The sequence below is a fragment of the Balaenoptera musculus genome, chromosome 10 (genome assembly GCF_009873245.2).
Source record: "Balaenoptera musculus isolate JJ_BM4_2016_0621 chromosome 10, mBalMus1.pri.v3, whole genome shotgun sequence".
Lineage (NCBI taxonomy): Eukaryota > Metazoa > Chordata > Mammalia > Artiodactyla > Balaenopteridae > Balaenoptera > Balaenoptera musculus.
In genome coordinates, this window is record NC_045794.1 from 104120259 (window position 1) to 104141600 (window position 21342).

General features: G+C 48.6%; 1 protein-coding gene across 1 annotated transcript in view; it reads right to left on the reverse strand.

Moving 5' to 3' along the window:
- TTLL8 (tubulin tyrosine ligase like 8) overlaps positions 1-20996 on the reverse strand; it is a 58384-nt gene extending 37388 nt beyond the window's left edge. The window contains exons 1-7 of the mRNA XM_036867495.1: positions 20940-20996; positions 13150-13241; positions 9579-9717; positions 8842-8915; positions 7366-7494; positions 5979-6093; positions 4376-4501 (exon numbers count right to left, since the gene is read on the reverse strand). Of these exons, the coding sequence (XP_036723390.1) occupies positions 4376-4501; positions 5979-6093; positions 7366-7494; positions 8842-8915; positions 9579-9717; positions 13150-13241; positions 20940-20985 (721 nt within the window). The 5' untranslated portion in view covers positions 20986-20996. The remainder of the gene's footprint in view (positions 1-4375; positions 4502-5978; positions 6094-7365; positions 7495-8841; positions 8916-9578; positions 9718-13149; positions 13242-20939) is intronic.
- Between the last annotated feature and the right edge of the window lie 346 nt (positions 20997-21342).

A 21342-nucleotide genomic window follows, 5' to 3' on the forward strand; every position in this document is an offset into this window, starting at 1 on the left:
CCTTAACAAATGTAAAAGAATAGAAATCATAAAATATATGCTCTCAGACCACAATGGATTAAACTAGAAATCAAAAGATACAGATAGCTGGAAAAATCCTCAAGTATGTGGAGATTAAACAACGTACATCTAATAACACATGAGTCAATGAAAAGAATCCCAAGAAAAATTTTAAATATTTAGAACTGAATGAAAATAAAAATACAATTTATCAAAATTTGTGGGGTGCAATGAAAGCAGTGCTTAGAGGGGAATTTATAGCATTGAATGCCTATATTAGAAATGAAGAAAGATCTGAAACTAATTGTCTAAGCTTTTATCTTAGGAAGCCAGAAAAAGAAGAACAAATCAAACTCAAAATAAACAGAAGAAAATAAATAATAAAACTTAGACCAAGGGGGCTTCCCTGGTGGCGCAGTGGTTGAGAGTCTGCCTGCCAATGCAGGGGACAGGGGTTCAAGCCCTGGTCTGGGAAGATCCCACATGCCACGGAGCAACTGGGCCCGTGAGCCACAATTACTGAGCTTGCGCGTCTGGAGCCTGTGCTCCGCAACGGGAGAGGCCCGCGCACCGCGATGAAGAGTGGCCCCGCTTGCCACAAGTAGAGAAAGCCCTCGCATAGAAACGAAGACCCAACACAACCAAAAATAAAATAAATAAATAAATAAAATTAAAAAGGAAAAGAATTAAAAAAAAAAAAAAAACTTAGACCAGGGACTTCCCTGGTGGCGCAGTGGTTGAGAATCCACCACCTTCCAATGCAGGGGACATGGATTCAATCCCTGCTCCGGGAAGATCCCACATGCCGTGGAGCAACTAAGTCCATGTGCCACAACTACTGAGCCTGTGCTCTAGAGCCTGCGAGCCACAACTATTGAGCCCATGTGCCGCAACTACTGAAGCTCGCATGCTTAGAGCCCATGCTCCGCAACAAGAGAAGCCACTGTAGTGAGAAGCCTGTGCACCGCAACGAAGAGTAGCCCCCACTCGCCGCAACTAGAGAAAGCCCATGCACAGCAACAAAGACCCAACACAGTGAAAAATAAATAAATAAAATAAATAAATTAGAAAAAACAAACTTAGACCAGAAATCAATGAAATTGAAAACAGGAAATCAATAGAGAAAATAAGTGAAACCAAAAGCTGGTTCTTTGAACACATCAATAAAATCAATAAGCCTTTAGTCAGGTTAACTAAAAACAAAAAAAGATAGATGACATAAATTACTAGTATCATAAAACTAAGAGGAGACATCACTACAGATCTCATGGACATTAAAAGGATAATAAAGGAATACTATGAACAATTTTATGCCAACGAATTTTATAATCTAGGTGAAATGGACTGATTCTTTGAAATATACAATCTGCCAAAGCTCGCAGAAGAAGAAATAGACAATCTGAATAGTCCTCTATCTATTAAAGAAATCGAATCAATGGTTAATAACTTTCCAAAACAGAAGGCACCAGTCCTAGATGGATTCACAGGTGAATTCTACCAAACATTTAAGGAAAAATGTATACCAATTCTCTACAATCTCCTTCAGATGATAGAAGCAGAGGGAATACTTTGTGACTCATTCTCTGTGGTCAGCATTACCCTAATACCAAAACCAGACAATGGTATCACAAGAAAAGAAAACTATTGACCAAAATCTCTCATGAACATATTTGCAAAAATCCTCAACAAAATATTTGCAAATCAAATCTAACAATTTATAAAAAGAATTATACACCATGACCAAGTCACATTTATCCGAGGTATGCAAAACTGGTTCAGCATTCAAGAATCAATTAATGTAATCCATCATACCAACAGGCTAAAGAAGAAATATTACATGATCATATCAATAGATGCAGAAAAAGCATTTGACAAAATTCAACACCCACTTATGATAAAAATTCTCAGAAAACTAGGAATAGAGAGGAGCTTCCTCAACTTGATAAAGAATATCTACAAAAAACCTACAGCTAACATTATACTTAATGGTGAGAAACCAGAGGCTTTCCTACTAAAATCAGGAGCAAAGCAAGGATGTCCTTTCTCACCACTCCTTTTCAACATCACACTGGAAATCCTAGCTAATGCAATAAGACAAGAAAATGAAAAGTATACAAATTGGGAGAGAAGAAATAAAACTGTTTTTATTCAGAGATGACATGATTGTCTAGGTAGAAAATCTGAAAGAATTAAGAACAAAAAAACTTCTGGAACTAGTAAGTGGTTATAGTCAATCACTTTCCTGTACACCAGCAATTAATAATTGGAATTTGAAATTAAAAACAAAATACCATTACATTAGCACTCCAAATATGAAATAAATACATAATTAAATAAATCTAACAAAATATGTACAAGATCTATATGAAGAAAAGTACAAAACTCTGGTTAATTAAATCAAAGAAGAACAAATTAATGGAGAGGTATTCTATGGTCATGAATAGAAAAGACTCATTGTCAACATGTCAGTTCTTCCCAACTTGATCTATAGATTCAAAGCAATCTCAGGCAAAATCCCAGCAAGTTATTTTGTGGATATTGACCAACTGATTCTAAAGTTTATATGGAGAAGCAAAAAATCCGGAATAGCCAATGCAATGTTGAAGGAGAAGAACAAAGTTGGAAGATTAACGTCATCTAAATTTGAGCTTTACAATAAATCTACAATAATCAAGATAGTGTGGTATTGGTGAAAAAGAGACAAATAGATTAGTGGAATAGAGAGCCCAGAAATAGACCCACACAAATATAGTCAACTGATCTTTGACAAAGGCACAAAGGCAATACAACGGAGCAAAGATAGTCTTTTCAAACAAATGGTGCTGGAACAAATGGATATCTGCATGCAAAAAAAAAGAAAATGAATCTAGATACAGACCTTACACCCTTCGTAGAAATTAACTGAAAATGGATCATAGACAAAGCTATAAAACTCCTAGAAGGTAACATAGGAGAAAACCAAGATGAACTTGGGTATGATGATGACTTTTTAGATACAACACCAAAGGCACAATCCATGAAAAAAATAATTGATAAGCTGGACTTCACTGAAATTTAAAACTTCTGCTATGTGGAAGACATCATCAACAGAATTAGAAAACAAGCTGTAAAGTTGGAGAAAATATTTGCAAAAGACACATACAATAAAGTACTGGTATCCAAAATATGCAAAGAACCCTTAAAACTCAACAATAAAACAAACACCCCAATTTAAAACTGGAGGGAAGCTGAACAGACTTCTCACCAGTGAATATATACAGATGGAAATAAGTATATTAAAAGATGTTTAACATCATATATTGTCAGGGGAATGAAAATTAAAACAACAGTGAGATACCACTACACATCTATTAGGACAGCCAAGATCCAGAGCACTGACGTCACCAAATGCTCACCAGGATGTGGAGCAACAGGAACTCTCATCATTGCTGGTGGGAACACAAACTGGTGTAGCAACCACTTTGGAACACAGTTTGGCAGTTTCTTACCAAACTAAACATACTCTTGCCATATTATCCAGCAGTCGTGATCCTTGGTATTTACCAAGTGAGCTGAAAACTTACAGCTGCACAAAAGCCTGTATGAAGCTTTAATCATAACTGCCAAGACTTGAAAGCACCCAAGATGTCCTTCAACGGGTGACTGGATGAACAAACTCTGTTCCATCCAGACAGTGGAATGTTACTCAGTGCTAAAGAGAAATGAGCTATCAAGTCATGAAAAGACATGGAGGGACCTTAAATGCACATTAGTAAGTGAAAGAAGCCTGTTGGAATCATATATACCGTATGATTCCAACTGTACGACATTTTGGAAAGGCAAAGCTGTGGCGACAATAAAAAGATAAGGTGTTGGGGGGAAGGAGGAATGAACAGGCTGAGCACAGAGGATTTTTAGGGCAGTGAAACTACTCTGAAAGATACTATATCAGTGGATACATGTCATTATACATTTGTCCAAACCAAGAGGGAACCGTGATGTAAACTGTGGGGTCTGGTGATGATGATGTGTCAGTGTAGGTCCATCACTTACAGCAAATGCACCGTCTGGAGGAGGATGTTGATACAGGGGAGGAAAGGGCAGAGGGTACACGGGACAACTCTATACCTCCTGCTCAACTTTGCTGTGAACCTAAAACTGTTCTATGAAAGTGAGTAACAACAAAAAGGACGTATTTGGGTCTTGTAGGCCTAAACCCACGGTGGCCCACGACTCCCTACATGACCCAGGAGCGCCATTCCCATGGGATTCTGCTGGAAGAGACTGGGGGTCGGGGCAGAGCTGCAGCCCCGCCCTGGATGCACAGCTCCATGGCCCCTCCTGCCACTGTCCTCCCGGGGTGGCACGGCCTTGGCCATGCCAAGGCGGCACACACCTTGCCTGTTGCTGGGGTCACTGTCACTGGCCTTCTCCCTCCAGCCCTTGGGTGTGCTCCTGCTGCAGTTCTGCTGGCTGACCACCCACTTGAGGATGCTGGAGGCCACCGTGCGCCGGAAGTCGTCTGAAAGGACACCAAGGCCTCGCCCCCCTGCCTGCGCTGGGGACGGGAGCTCAGCCAGCGCCAGCCATTCCCAGCCCGGGCGGGCATCCCACTGCGTGCAGGGGCCTCACTCCTGCCTCAGAGCCCTCCGGGGGCCGGGTGCTCCCCCACTGCCCCGCCCTGCCCACACCCTCCACCTCCACACTCATCCTCCCTCCTCTGCGGAGGGGAGTCTCATCCACCCCAGGACCTCCACCCCAGCTGCACATCCACCCTGCCTACAGGCCCAGAGGCAGAATTCACGCACCCCGTTCCCTGCCCCTCTCCTGCACCCCCAGGGCCACGGTCTGTGGGCACCGTCACCACCTCTCCCTGCCCCCGTGTCCTCAGCCCTGCACAGAGGGATCCTTCTAGAAGAGCCCCCTGCTGACAGCACCGGGACCCTCCCCATCACACGAGCCCCTCCGGACCTTCCTGGACATGTTTGTTGGCTCCCACCGCTCTAACTGTGGGTGGCTGGGGGCCCTGCTCTATCCACCAGCGCAGAGGCAGCTCAGGGTCCTCCAGACCCAGGCTTGGGGCCAGGTTGCCTCTGAGCGCCTGTCACATGCCAGGGGCAGCGGCCAGGGGAGCCTCGCCTCCGTGAGGGGCCTGGGAGGCGAGGCTGCTCCCCACCCCAAGTTGCTAGATATTCCAGCAACTTCTCTCCCAAACCTGCTCCTTCCCCACCTCAGCTGAGGCCACCCCACCGGGCATCCACCTGCCTGGCAGCTACTGCTGCCCTGGAAGCATCCAGAACCTGAGCCCCCCACTCAGCCCCTCACCCACCCTCCTCCGTCCATCAGAACAAATGCTCCTGAGATCACCAGCCCCTCTGCCGAGGACGTGCGGGCACACTGCCTGCTCCAGGGCTGGCCTGGAGCTCCCCGCCGGCTGCCCTCAGCCTCCCTCTCCTCTGGGTCTCCACCCAGCGCCCCATCTTGCGAGGTCCCCGCTCATGGTCCTGCCCCCACTGCACTTCTCACCTCTGCCCTGCCCCCGACCCTGCCTTGTCCTGCATCCGGCCATTGGCTCCTGGGAGCCCCGGCCTGGGGTCAGGGCACAGGGCAGGGGTGCTGGGCAGATGCCGCTCTCTACAGCCTCCCAGATGGGCACTCAGGAAACACGGGTCCCCCCCGAACGACCCCCTCCCTGCCTGCCCTGACCTTCTCCTTCTCTCTGCTGTGCCTCCAGGCAGATCGGACCAGGGACCAGCCTTTGTCCCCAGCCCAGAGCCCGTCGTCCCCGTGAGCCCCAGGCACGCAGACCCGGGCCCAGCACCAACCCCACGCCGGCCTCTCCCAGGTGCTGGGATGGGACCGGGCCCTCCCCCATCACCCCACCCCCACCCCCAGCCCTGGGGCCCCTCCTGCAGGAAGGTGGGCCAGAAAGAGGCCCCGCGGGTTTCCTGGCCCAGCGCTCAACGCCGGGCGCCTCGGCCGGGCCGCCAGCCACTCACCCAGGAACTCCTGCTTCTCGCTCTCGGTGCAGAGGCCGTAGCAGCGTGGGAAGAAGGAGGCGGGGTTGGCCTGGACATACCACGGCAGGCTCCGCAGGCTCAAGCACAGCCCGATCTCCAGAGACAGCGGCACGTCAGGCCCGCCGGCCACGCGCCGGGCCAGCTCGGACCAGTGTCAGTGCCCGCAGGCTGGCTGGGCAGCACCTGCTCCAGTGGGCTCCTGGGAGGGCACCTCCTGGAGCGGTCCCTCCACAGCCCCCCGGCCCCTCCACCCCCTGGCCAGCTGGCCGAGCAGCCGCGTGACCCGACGTGCAGGCCGGGGCCTCGGGCTCACCCTCTGGCCGGTGGCAGGCACGGCAGACCCAAGGGCGGGCGGGGCCGTCTGGGGGCCCCCAGAGCGGAAGGCGCTGCATCCACCTCCTGGTCCCCGAAGGGCTGGGGCTCAGGCCCAGGAGCGGTGGAGGCGAGAGCTCACGGGTCTACATCGCAGCCGCCCCCCGCCCCCAGCCCCCGCTCTGCCCCCTGGACGCCGCACTGTTCGTTAAAGAGGCCCGGGGCCACTCCTCAACGCTTCTGAAGAGAAGTGCCACGTGCCCGGGAAACGTAGCCCCTGTCGGCTGCTGGGAGCATTGGTGCCAGCCCCACCCGGGGGTCTTTGCGGGGAGCCCGGCCCCACTGGGCCGTCCGCAGGCATCGTCCACACCCGGAAGGACACCAGCGGCCCAAGGCCTGGCGAGGATGCATGGGGGCCAGAGCCCTACAGGGAGCCCCGGGGACAGACGTGCACTTCGTCCCTGCCCCTCTGTCACCCTTGAGGGTTTAGGGGACGGTGCCCTTGTTGCCAGGGAAGCCCCTTTACCCTGTCTCTCCCAGGGGGTACACACAGGCCTGTCCGTCCCGGGCTGGCCCCGCCCCTAACCTCAGCCTTCAGGGTAAATGGGGCTGGCGGCTGAAAGGGGGTGAGGGCAGGAAGTGCCCGTGTGGCAGTGCCCCCCTGCAGTTGGAAGTCACAGCGCAGGTGAGCGTGGTCCGGCCCCCCTGGGATCCAGAGCCCCTCCAGGGCCCAGAGCCTGGGTCGGGCTGCGGTGGCAGCCGTCACCTGCCCTGTCTTGGGCTTGGCCTGTGCGCCCAGAGGACAGTGCTTCTGTGGCCTTGGGGCCACCCAGGAACACAGGGCAAGGGGCACAGGGGCTCTGGGGGGGCGGTTTGCTGGCAGCAGCCCTGAGCGGCCCTGGACACTGATGCCGGGCCAGGCCAGCAGGAGGCTCCAGTCCTGGAGAGGAGCCCCCAGGGAACCAGTCCCCGTGTGGCTCTCCCAGCTCCGGAGGTGCTGGCATTTCAGGAGGCCGGGTGCTGCCCCGCCTGCGCCCCCAGCCCTCCCACTCACCTTGGTGGTGAAGGACGCCGTCTTCCCGTAGTGATTCAGCATCTGGTCGCAGCTCAGACGGTGATAGTCAATGATGTCCCTTTTGATTGTCCAGAGGAAGTATGGTGTTTCATTTTTTACCAACCTGGACTGGCAAGAAAAAACCTTTATCCACACCCAGCCCCCAAGGCTCACGTCTCTGACAATGGGACACGCCGGGACTAAAGGAACCGGGGTTTAGGTGAGAAGCGGTGTGTGATTTCTGTGACTCTCCCATCCTGACTGCGGCCTCGCACGTTCCTCGAGGGTCTCCTGTGGGCTCACGTGGGAGCAGCTACCACACAGGGCTTCCGATGGCATGGGGGTGGGGGGCTTCGGGCTCTGGGCTGCAGGGACCCCGAGTGGGGTCTGAGCTGCACCCTCCGTGGGTGCCCACACCGGCCGCAGGGACACACCACGTGTGGACCTGGGAGAGTCCCCCTCCCTGGCCCCCGGGACACAAGCTCCTCCGCTGCCCCCGCACCTTCAGCATGCCGGGGCCCAGGAGAGCCACTGTCATTTGTCACAGTGTGAGATGAACCGTCGTACACGGAAGTTTAGACAGCGGCTTGGTGGCCACCCGGGCGCCCGGGGTGAGAAACGGCCTTCCGTCCAGAGCTGACGCTCCCGCGTAGGCCCGGCCCCCTGGACCCACCCCCGCCGACTCCCCACACCCCCTACCCGTGGGCGCCCCCCAGCCTCACGGCCAACTTTCACAGAAAGGAATCGGCTCTGGGAACTTGCAGTGATGGGCTCCCCGGCCTGTCGGGTCTTTGCCCATTTCTCTTTGATCGTCATCTGCTCCTGACGTGTGAGCGCGTCGCACGTTCTGAGTATCAGATCTTTTAACTCGTAAGCCCTGCAAGTACCTCCCTGAGTGGCTCGTCTTTCCGTTCTGTTCACGGGGTCACATGAGAGACAGGAGCTCTCCAGTGCGGTCAACGCGTCACGCTTGCTCGCGGTGGACGCTGTTTGGTCTCGTTTTAACTTTCTCCCCTCCCCTGAGTCGCAGTGACCCTCTGTTACCGGCCAGCAGAGCCCTCCCGGGGCAGCTCAGCGCTGCAGAGCCCGTCCCTGACAGCTGACCGGCCAGCAGGGAGCATCGCGGCCTGGGAGCCGGGCCCAGTGGCGGCTGCCCCACCCCGCAGGCAGGCGCTGCGTCCCGCAGACTCCGCCTCCGCCGTCGCCGCCTGGGGGCCGTTCTGAGCCTGTCCCACGGGGTTTCCGAAGACGACAGGCCCAGCTTGCCTGCTCACCCGTGGAGGCACACACGTGGACACTCAGAGACATGGGGCACACGGACGCACACACGTGCACACGCATGCACACGCACGCACACGCACGCATGTCCTCGAGGCAGGGCGTGACCGTGGCTTTGCCACATCTCTCCCCCCCAGAACGCGGCACAAAGGCAGGTAAACGTCAGCTGAGGCCCCTCCGGAGCCCACGGGGACCTACCATCACATCGTGGATGTCGTCTGTTTTCTCCAAAGCCACTTCTTGATTTCCTTTGCCTTCAGCACGTTTGTTTTCTGCAAACACAACACACAGGAGATGTCAGTGCATCATGGCCGGAAGGCGTGACCACAGCCGGGCCCATGACAGGGCCCAGTGCGGAGGAGGTGCCCCTGTGGGTCCCGAAAGGAGCAGGGTCGAGTCAGGCTCGGGAGTCCACCGCATGGCACCCCCGCCAGGGGCCATGCCAGGGTCGGGGACCCGGGACGTGGGCAGGGCCGTGAGCTGGGTCTCAAGCACCGTGTGGGACGGGGCCCAGCGCAGACCCTGGAGCCAAGAGGATGCAGACTCTGCAGAGCAGGGGGCAGGCACGGGGGGGGTCAGGGAGGACCAGTGACCAGGGGCTGGGTGCAGCGGGCACTGCAGGGGGCCAAGCAGTGACCACTCGGGAGCTGGGGCCAGAGGAGGGACAGCCAGGGCCAGGCCGCTAAAGGACGATGGACACCATCCAGGCACAGGAGGAGGTCTGGGCATGGACGGTGGGACACCAAGAAGTGACCAGTACCAGGGTTTGAAAGGGCTCGCCAGGGCCTGGACGCCTGGGGCGGGGGCCAGGAGGTGACTCCTTCCCCAGGGGTGAGGCCACAGCACAGGACCCGCAGAATCGACTCACGTCTGGGTCCTCGTGACATACACACAAACGTCTCACACCGAAACACAAGACGCTTCCGATACTCTACCTGGCACTCCTTCCCCTTCGTCTTCGACACTCGGAACGACCTTGGGCAGAAAGTGGAACCTCTTCTCCACCCAGCCCTTCCTCCGCAGGGCGGCCCGGATCACCGGGTAGTGTCCATAGATGGAGAAGATCTTCTTTTCCTTGAATTGCAAGAGTGTATTTGGAATGAAAGAACTGAAAACGAGTTAATTTTGTCTCTGTAAGAGGAGTCTACTATCAGGATGACGCCGGCTGCACCGGCGGGGAGACACCCGTGTCCTGCTCCGAGAAGACCACCCAGGAGTGTTGGCACGGCCGACGGGTTGGGGCCGGGCAGCCCCCGGGCAGGCCCACTCCGCCGTGTGTCTGCCTGCTGCCCCAAACGTGGAGGCCAGGAGGCACAGCACAGCCAGGACCCTGGTGCTTCCTGAGGCTCAGACCCCAGCTCAGGGCAGCTCCAGGTCTGAAAGGTGGGATGCAGGACAGGGCCCAAGGGCCTGTGCTCTGCGGCTTTCTTTTCTCTGCAAAGGTGACCGTCCCTCACGCCTGGGGTGGGGAAGCTCCCCGAGGTTTGAGAGGAGAGGGGGGAACAAATGCCCACCAATGGCTGGAGGGGCAGTGCGAACTGCCCAAGGCCAGCACCAGGGGAGCTGGGGACTCTGCCCATCACTGTGGGAATGAGCCCAGCTGCCAGGGGCCAGGCAGGGAGTTGGTAGCTGGCGTCCTCTGCCTTCCCAGCCAAGGGACAGTGGGCAGGAGAGTGATGGTCATGCTGGAGCCCCAGGGCCCATGCTGCTGAGGACACAGCCTGGACACATCCATTGGACAGGGTCAGAGGGCAGCAGCTGCAGGGCAGGGTCAGGGAACAGGGGTATGGTCAGGAGTGAGCTTAGGGCCTCATGAGCTTAGGGCCTCATTAGCTTGTGAGAGCAGGAGAGGAGGCCAGGGCAGCAGGGGGAGGCGGCTCAAACTCACTAGGGTCCCTAATTAGACTCTGAATTTGAAAGACAGATTATCCTGAGTGGGCCTAACCTAATCAGGTGTGCCGCTTAAAAGAGGGTCCAGGATTCTCTCAAGTCAGAGATTGAAAACAGCAGAGACTGTCTCTCTCCACTGCTGGCTTTGAAGAAGGTGCCACAAGGAAATTAATTCTGCCAACAAGCTGAGGAAGATTGGAAACTTCCCCTCATCTGAGCCTTCAGATGAGACCCCACCTGGCTGATGCTTCATTTCACCCTTGACAGACACTGAGCAGAGGACCCAGCCTGGACCCCTGACCCACAGGAGATAATACATGGTGTGTTTAAGCAGCTAAATTCATGGTGATTTGTCAAGCAGCACTGGTAGCTAACACGGGTCCCAGTGGGAGGACTGGGAACACATGCCAAGAACGTGTGGGCTTGTGGCCAGACGCTGAGAGCTCAAGTCCCAGTGCCCACATGAAAGACCTCCAAGCCCCCTTCTAATCAGAACCTCAGTCCAAAGCCTGGCCTCACCCTCGACAGGGCCGTGCACCACGACAGGGGCCACTGTGAGGAGAGGTGGGTAGGGAGTATGAAAACAGCAGGAATGTCAGTGCCCTGCAGCTCCAGCAAGACCTCCCAGCCGCCCCCAATCCTCTCCTTAACTGGAGTCGAACTGAACGACTTCAGAAAATCTGATTAACTTTAATAAGTCAGCACAGTACAATACATAAGGCAACTACAAAAGAACAAAAAAGTGTACAAGATTTCTGACATAAGAGAGGGAAATGGAATAATAAAAAGTAATCAGTCCACAAGGAAGCATGAAAGGAGAGGAAAACTGAGCAGACAGCACAAACCAAATGAATGAAACACGGTGGGAATATACCAGTGTTTAATTATAGATAAATGCACAAAATGCTCCAGTTAAAAGGTAAAGAGTGCCAGACTATATCTTTTTTTAATCTAAATCTATGTTGTTTACAGGAGAAAATCAAAAGCACAACCCTACAGATAGATAAAAAATAAAAGGATCTGTATATGAGACAGAATAGCCTTTGGGACAAATAAACATCACTAAAGTAAAGAAAATCATCCCATAGTTTAAAGAAAACATTCAATTCACCAGAAAGATACATTTGCACCCATTAAGACGGCTATAAATTATACAGAGCAAAAACTGGCAGAAACACAAAATAGACAAATCCACAATTACAATAGGATATTTAACATGCTTCTCTCAGTAAATTAGAGAACACAGAGACAAAAAAATTTCAATAAGGCTAGAAGACTTCAACAACGCAAATAACAAGCTCTACCCTGATGGCTGTGAATATAGCACTCTACATCAACTTTTATATAAATTAACAAAATGCTGGGTATAAAGCCGGTCTGAACACATTTCAATGGAATAACATTGTACCCATTACATTCTCAACCACAGGCAATCAAACTAGAAACCAATAACAAAATAACTAGAAAAATAGCCACCAGTTTAGAAATTAAGAACTATAGTTTTAAGTAACACACAATCAATGAAAAGCAATAATATGAATTATAAAATACTTTGAACTGAATCTCACCAAAAACACTACAAAATGAAATCTTTTGAAATGCAGCTAAAGCGGTACTTAGAGGGATGTTTGTAGCCCTGAATGTTTATATGTTTTAAGGCCTCAGAAGAAAATCTGAAAATTAAATTCTACTTATATGAAGTCCCAGAAAGGACCATGATAGGAAGCACAGAAAGCACGTCCGTGGTTGCCAGGACTGGGGAATAACCAGGGCGGGAGGCAGCTTCCAAGGGGGCAGAGGTGCTCTGTCGTGTCTGCAGGGGTTGATGCTGATTACATACGTCACCTGTGGGGTGCTTCTCTCTCCAGGTACATCCAGCCCATCACAGCCTGAGCTGTGCACTTATGATCTGTACACTCGCACGTGTGTGCTGTGCTTCAGAAGAAAGTTACGGGAATGAGCACATTTCCACGTGTTAATGTGTGTTGGATTTGTCAGTGCTTCCCCACTGTCCCGGCCTGAGCAACGCGAACGTGTGATAAGGACAGAGGATCATGTTCTCAAAGTGGTAGCCGTGGAGCCATCTGCCCCCATTTGAAGAACGCTTGTCCTTCTTTATCTCCCCCAAATTCTCCCGTCCTGGTGAAAGGTAGGCCTCCACCTTGGGGAAGTGGGTGGGTATGCCAGCTGCCCCACTCGAGCCCCAGAGTTCCTCTCCTGGGCACAAACCCCTCTCACATGCAAGTGTTCTCACCGTGTCACCCGGGGGCCTGGGGTGGGGGGAGCAGATGGGAGGGGGTCTGTGAGTCACTAGGAGTCTGTCCCTTGTCTGGGATGTGTGTCCACAGCTGCAGTCACACGACTGCATGGCTGCAGGAGAGATTTTTACCGTGTATGTGTCTGCATTTTTTGAATTTTGAAAGCATTACCTATTTCAAAAGTACAGCTGAAACATAAAGTAACTCTGGCAGAAGCCTCCACGCGGGGGCCAGGACTGCGGGGGGTGCCTCACCTGGGGGGGAGGGCATCAGAGGCAACAAACTCACTCTCCAAATTCCAAAACGAATTTCTGTTCTTAAAAAGTACCCCTCCCACCGAGCCCCAAAGAGCATTTACCTTGATTGCCTTGTCCGTTAATTGTCTTGCTATTTTGTATATGTCTAATTTGGGGGAAGAAATCAAGTCTTGGGAAATTCCTCGTTTTAATTCTACAAAAGAGAAACAGACATCAAGGCAAAGGAAAGAGTGAACAAGTGACGTTCGGACTCAGGAGACACCAGCCTAATCCCCGTGTCCAGCCCCCCATGGCGCTCGGTCAGCCCTCAGCCTCTGGCTGGGCCAGCCTTCCAGCCACCAGCCCCTCTGGGCTCCTCTCTGGACCCTGGCCACCAGACTCCCATCAGCACACAGCAAGTGTAGCAGCGTCCATATATACGTTAAAATGAAAACCCTCGTCCCTACACCCTGCCCACTCCCTCCTCCACCTCTCAGCTCTCCTCTCTCCACAGCCCGTCTGCTGGCTCCACCACAGACAAGCTCGGGCCAAGGTCACACACGCACAGGCCAATCCCACGGTCACTCCCTGTGTCCTGGCCTCTGCCAGCGCTGGACACTCAGCCGGCCAGCCCCTGCTGCCCTGAGCCCCGCTCTCCCTCCCTCACTGCCGCCCCTTCTCTCTCCCCACGCCCTAACTGTGGCCGGGCCCAGGCCCGGACCTCAGACATCTGTGCTTCGCCTCCCCGCCCACCCTGGGCCATCTCATCCCAGATGGTGGCTTGAATTCCACGGGGCAGATGCTCCTGCAGCGTACACACCCCGGCAGACCATCCGACCTCCCGACGCCTCCTGGACCCACGGTCCCTGGACGTCCAAAGAGCATCCCAGGTGGGCAGACAGGCAGTGGACACCCCGGCCACTCACCCACCTGCTCCTCCTGCAGCTCCCTCCACCCCGTGGACCCCAGAGACCCACATCCACGGAGACAACTGATGCAGGCAAGGGAGAGCCCCGAGGCCCTGAGCGGGGGTGGGGCTGCAGCAGCGGCCCGTCCACACGGAGAGGGGAGCCCTAGCCCCACCTGGGGACACATGGTAACCAGACGTGAGTCACAGGCGCGAGTGTGAAAGTGTGCACAGGAGCCGGGAGGGGCTCTCAGAGCCTCGGGCAAGGCAGCAAGTCCGAGATGCTCCACAAAAGCACTGACCATCGAAGCTAAAATGGGCAAATCAGACTTTATCAAAATTGAAATGTTCTCCTCAGCTAAGAAAACGAGAAGGCAAACCCTAGACTGGGGGAAAAAAATACAATACATTCAACCAACAAAGCAGACACCAAGGGTGCATCTGAGGGCTTCCACACGTGGGGGGTTCTGGACAGAGTCAGTTACAAACCAGAGCAGGGCTGGCAGGACCACCAGGAGGACAAAGTGGCCTCAGCTGCAGATAGTGACAGGCACTGCCCTCAGTCACTGACACAACCACAAAGGTCAGCGAGGACGAGGATTGAATGTGACTGTCCAACCCTCACCTCACGAGCACACAGAACACCTCGCTCAGTGGCCGCCATCCTGCTCATTCCAGGACACAGGGAACATTTATTAAAATTGACCACGGAGATGTTCTTCACCAATTTCAAAGGGACAGTAGCCACATAGATCATGTCACCTGATCACAGAGCCGTGAAGTCAGGGAGTTTAATCAGAAGACAAAGCAACAACGGGAGACTAACACATTTCACAAATGTGCTTCTGAATAACCCGCGTCAAAGAGGAGATCAGGATAAAAAGTAATGCATGTTTCTTAACTAAATGAGAGTTAAAATACGAAGTATCGAATCTTGTAGCTAGGTTCTGTTTATAAAGCGATTTTTAGCTGTAGATGCAAATAGTGGAAAATAATAAAGGCTAAGGACAGTCAGTGAAGCATCCATCTCAGATATTAGAAAGATCACCTCAAAGTCAAACCCAAAGAAATCACCAGAAAACTACCAGCAAATTCAAACCCAAACAAATTATCAATACCAGATATTACCAGAGGAGACATTAACAAAATGTTTTTGGGGGGACTTCCCTGGTGGCACAGTGATTAAGAACCTGCCTGCCAATGCAGGGGACACAGGTTCGATCCCTGGTCCGGGAAGATCCCACATGCTGCGGAGCAACTAAGCCCGTGCGCCACAACTACTGAGCCCACGTGCCACAACTACTGAGCCTGTGCCTAGAGCCTGTGCTCCACAACAAGAGAAGCCACTGCAATGAGAAGCCCGTGCACCACAACGAAGAGTAGCCCCCGCTCTCCTCAACTAGAGGAAACCCGCATGCAGCAATGAAGACCCAACACAGCCAAAATTTAAAATAAATAATTTTTTTTAAAAACCCACAAATGTACTATAAAGAAAATTAGCAAAACCAAAAGTTGGATCTTTGAAACATTTTTTTTCAAATTGATAAACCTCTAAATAGACTGACCACAACACTATGAGACTAGAAATCAACTACAAGAAAAAAAAACTGCAAAAAACACAAACCCGTGGAGGGTAAACAATATGCTACTAAACAACCAATGAGTGACTGAAGAAATCAAAGAGGAAATTTTAAAATATATGGAGACAAATAAAAATGGAAACACAACAATCCAAACTCTATCAGACATAGCAAAAGCAGTTCTAAGAGGGAAGTTGTAGCGATACAAGCCTACCTCAGGGCACAAGAAAAATCTGAAATAAACAACCTAATCTTACACCTAAAGCAACTAGAAAAAGAAGAACAAAGGAAACCCAAAGTTAGTAGAAGGAAAGAAATCATAAAGATCAGAGCAGAAATAAATGAAATAGCAACTAAAAAAAACAATGGAAAAGATCAATGAAACTAAAATCTTGTTCTCTGAAAAGGTAAACAAAATTCATAAATCTTTAGCTACACTCATCAAGAAGAAAAGGAAGAGGGCCCAAATCAATAAAATCAGAAATGAAAAAGGAGAAGTTACAACCCACACCACAGAAATATAAAGGATCATAAGAGACTACTGCAAGCAACTCTATGCCAATACAGTGGACAACCTAGAAGAAATGGACATATTCTTAGAAAGGTACACTCTCCCAAGACTGAACCATGAAGAAACAGAAAATATGAACAGACCAATTACCAGTATTGAAATTGAATTAGTAATTTTAAAACTCCCAACCAGCAAAAGTCCAGGACCAGATGGCTGCACAGGTAAATTCTACCAAACATTTAGAGAAGAGTTAACACCTATCCTTCTGAAACTATTTCAAAAAACTGCAAAGGAAGAAACACTTACAAACTCATTCTATGAGGCCACTATCACCCTGATACCAAAACCAGACAAAGATATCACAAAAAAAGAAAATTACAGGCCAATATCACTGATGAACATAGATGCAAACATCCTCAACAAAATACCAGAAAACTGAATCCAACAATACATTAAAAGGATCATACACCATGATCAAGTGGGATTTATCCCAGGGATGCAAGGATTTTTCAATATCCACAAATCAGTCAACATGATACACCACATTAACAGACTGAAGAATAAAAACCACGTGATCATCTCAATAGATGAAGGAAAGGCTTTTGACAAAATTCAACATCATTTATGATGAAAACTCCCCAGAAAACAGGCTTAGAGGGAACCTACCTCAACATAATAAAGTCCATATATGACAAACCCACAGCTAACATCATACTCAGTGGTGAAAAGCATTATCTCTAAGATCAGGAACAAGACAAGAATGCCCACTCTCACCACTTTTATTCAACATAATTTTGGAAGTCCTAGCCACAGCAGTAAGAGAAGAGAAAGAAATAAAAGGAACCGAATTGGAAAGGAAGAAGTAAAACTGTCACTGTTTGCAGACGACATGATACTATACATAGAAAATCCTAAAGATGCCACCAGAAAACTACTAGAGCTCATCAGTGAATTATATGAAAGTATAAAGTTGTAGGATACAAAATTAATATACAGAAATATGCTGCATTTCTATATACTAACAACAAAAGATCAGAGAGAGAAATTAAGAAAACAATCCCATTTATCATTGCATTGAAAAGAATAAAATACCTAGGGATAAACCTACCTAAGGAGGCAAAAAACCTGTAGTCCAAAAACTATAAGATGCTGATGAAAGAAATTGAAGATGACACAAACAGATGAAAAGATATACCGTGTTCTTGGATTGGAAGAATCAATATATTAAAATGACCACACTAGCCAAAGCAATCTATAGATTCAATTCAATCCCTATCAAATTACCAATGGCATTTTTCACAAAACTAGAACAAATAATTTTAAAATTTGTATGGAAACACAAAAGACCCTGAATAGCCAAAACAATCTTGAGAAAGAAGAATGGAGCTGGTGGCATCACACTCCCTGACTTCAGACTATACTACAAAGCTACAGTAATCAGAACAGTATGGTACTGGCACAAAAACAGAAATATAGATCAATAGATAGAGAGCCCAAAAATAAACCCATGCACTTATGGTCAATCAATCTACAAGGCAAGGATATACAATGGAGAAAAGAAAGCCTCTTCAATAAGTGGTGCTCGGAAAACTGGACAGCTACAGGTAAAAGAATGAAATTAGAACATTCTCTAACACCATATACAAAAATAAACTCAAAATGGATTAAAGACCTAAATGTAAGACTGGATAAAACTCCTAGAGGAAAACATAGGGAGAACACTCTTTGACATAAATTGCAGCAATATTTTTTTGATCCATCTCCTAAAGTAATGAAAATAAAAGCAAAAATAAACAAATGGGAACTAATTAAACTTGAAAGCTTTTGCACAGCAAAGGAAGCCATAAACAAAATGAAAAGACAACCTATGGACTGGAAGAACAAATTTGCAAATGATTCAACTGACAAGGGATTAATTTCCAAAATATACAAACAGCTCAGTATCAAACAAACAAACAACCCAATCAAAAAATGGGATTTAGAAGATCTAAACAGACATTTCTCCAAAGAAGACTTACAAATGGCAATAGGCACATGAAAAGATGCTCAATATCACTAATTACTAGAAAAATGCAAATCAAAACTACAATGAGGTATCACCTCACACCAGTCAGAATGGCCACCATCAAGAAGTCTACAAAGAGGGGCTTCCCTGGTGGCGCAGTGGTTGAGAATCTGCCTGCCAGTGCAGGGGACACAGGTTCGAGCCCTGGTCTGGGAAGATCCCACATGCCGCAGAGCAACTGGACCCGTGAGCCACAACTATTGAGCCTGTGTGTCTGGAACCTGTGCTCCGCAACAGGAGAGGCCGTGACAGTGAGAGGCCCACGCACCGCGATGAAGAGTGGCCCCCACTCGCCATGACTAGAGAAAGCCCTCGCACAGAAACGAAGACCCAACACAGCCAAAAATAAATAAAAAAATAAATTTATTTTTTTTAAAAAGTCTACAAATAATAAATGCTGGAAAGGGTGTGGGGAAAGGGAACCCTCCTACACTGTTGGTGGGAATGTAAATTGGTGTGGCCACTATGGAGAAGAGAATGAAGGTTGCTTAAAAAACTAAAAATAGGGTTACCATATGATCTAGCAATCCCACTCCTGGGTGTATAGCTGGAAAAGACGAAAACTCTAATTTGAAAAGGTACATGCACCCCCATGTTCACAGCAGCACTATTTACAGTAGCCAAGACATGGAAGCGACCTAAATGTCCATCAACAGATGAATGAATAAAGAAGATGTGGTATACATATATATACATATACAATGAAATATTACTCAGCCACAAAAAAGAATGAAATAATGCCATTTGCAGCAACATGGATGGACCTAGAGATTATCATATTAAGTGAAGTAAGTCAGATAGAGAAAGACAAATATCATTTGATATCACTTATATGTGGAATCTAAAAAAATGATACAAATGAACTTACTTACAAAACAGAAATAGATTCACAGATATAGAAAACAAACTTACGGTTACCAAAGGAGAAAGGTGGGGGGGAAGAATAAATTAGGAGTTTGGGATTAACAGATACACACTACTATCTACAAAATAAATACACAACAAGGACCTGCTGTATAGCACAGGGAACAATATCTTGTAATAACCTATAATGGAAAAGAATCTGAAAAAGCATATATATATAGCTGAATCACTTTGCTGTACACCTGAAATGAACACAACATTGTAAATCAACTATACTTCAATAAAAAAAGATATTATGAACATCCACATGTCAATAATTTGGCAATTCATATGAAATGGACATTTTCCTTAAACGACACTGCTTATCAAAAGTGACATAAAAGAAATAGAAAATCCAGATGGGCCTATTTCTGTTAAACAAATTAACTCCATATTTAAAATGTTTCCCACAATGAAGCCAGGCCTAGATGGCATTACAGGTCAATCTGTCCAAATATTTCAGAAAAAAAAAAACCCCAAAAGAACCCCCATATAAACCCTTTCACTAAAGAGGAAGGTAGAAAAGCCTTTTCAACCCTTTCTTTTTTTTTTCTTTTTCAAGATTTTTTTATGAGGTCATGCATTTAACACCAAAATCTGACAAGGACCTTTTTAAAAGAAAGAAATATTACAAGCCAATCTTGCTCATAAAAATAGACACAAAAATCTTAAAATATTTGTAAATCAAATCCAGTGACATAAAACAGTACACTTGACCATGTGCTATTTGTTCTAGGGATACAAAGTTTGTTTAATATTTGAAAATCCATAGCATAATCATTTGATAGACTAAAGGAAAAAATATGCAGAAGAAACATATGATAAAATGTAATAACTATTTGTTTTAAAACTCTCAGTAAACCAGGAATAAAGGGAACTTCCTTTAAAACTTATAGCAACAAGAATTTATAGGTGTTTAATTTATAATTTTTGTGAATAACAACTTAATTAAAAGACACTTGTACATTTTATAGGGAAAATATTAACCATTAGGGCTTACAGAAAGGTATTCTGGTGAACCTGGATCAGTTTAGGACCTCTGTTATATAACTATAAACTAGGTTCTAAAATGAAAATTTAATATTTTAGATAAATTTGCCAAAGAAAACTTGACAGTCAAAGAAATGTGAAAAAAAAATCATGTTTAAAAAATAAAAAAACCGTATACATCATATTTCATGGTGAAGCACTGAGCACTTTCCTCCTGAGTGTGGAAACAAAAAAAGACGTCCACTATATCATATCTATTCAACATTATACTCAAAAGTGCTAGCCCATGCAATAATGCAAGAAAAGGAAATAAGAGGTACAAAGACTGAAAAGATCTGCAGGTGATGATTGTGTATGTAACAAATCTAATTATATGAGTTAGTAGTGTATTTACCAAGGTCACCAACCACCAAGCCAGGAAAATGAATTCAACTGTATTTCTATACACTAGAGACAATTAGAAAATGAAACTCAAAAATGCCACCTACAGCAGTGTTAAGCATGGATTATCTGGGAGTGATTCTAACAAAAGGTCTTGCACATCTATAACTAAAAGTGGGAACCTTACTGACAAGAATGAAAGAGCTATTGTTCATGGTCAGAAGTCTGGATATTAAGATGTTAGTACTCACCCCAATTGATCTACACATTCAATGGAATCACAAAATCCCAGCAGGACTCGTATGTGTGTGTGTTTGTGTGTGTGTGTGTGTGTGTGTTGGGGGGGTTTATATTAACAATTGATTCTAAAAATGCAAGAAAACCTGAGCACATCTTGAAAAAACAAAGTCAGAGAAATATTAAGACTTATTACGAGGCTCCTGGAATTAAAGCAGGTACTTCGGAATAAGGACGGGCAGACAGATCAACAGAACAGACGGGTGCCCCCTCCCCGAGCCTGAGCTCGGCGGTCCCTTTCAGGAAACCCAGGGCGGCGGGCGCAGGACAATACTGACTAGATTCTCCTCTCTGCTCCCCTTCCGATGACGCGGACGGTTCCATTCCGGCCTCGGCCTCGGGCACCTCGCCCTTCCTCCCTTCCACTGCCTGGACCCCTGCAAGGGGGTATCAGTGCTGATAGAAGCAGGGAGCTCAGAGGAGCGAGAGCAGGGCTGGGGTGGAGGGGGAAGTCTGGGGTTGAGGGGGGCGCAGGCTAGGGTCGGGGTGGGGGGTCCGAAGGCGGGGTCCAGAGGTGGAGGGCTGGGCAGGTCTGGAGTAGGGAGGCGGTCAGGAGTTCCGAAGGAAGGGTAGGTCCGGGACTCCGCGGGGGTGGTCTAGAATCCCAGGGCGGAGGGGCGGAGGGGCGGAGGGGCGGAGGGGCGGAGGGGCGGAAGGCGGTTGTTCCCGTGCTCACCCGGG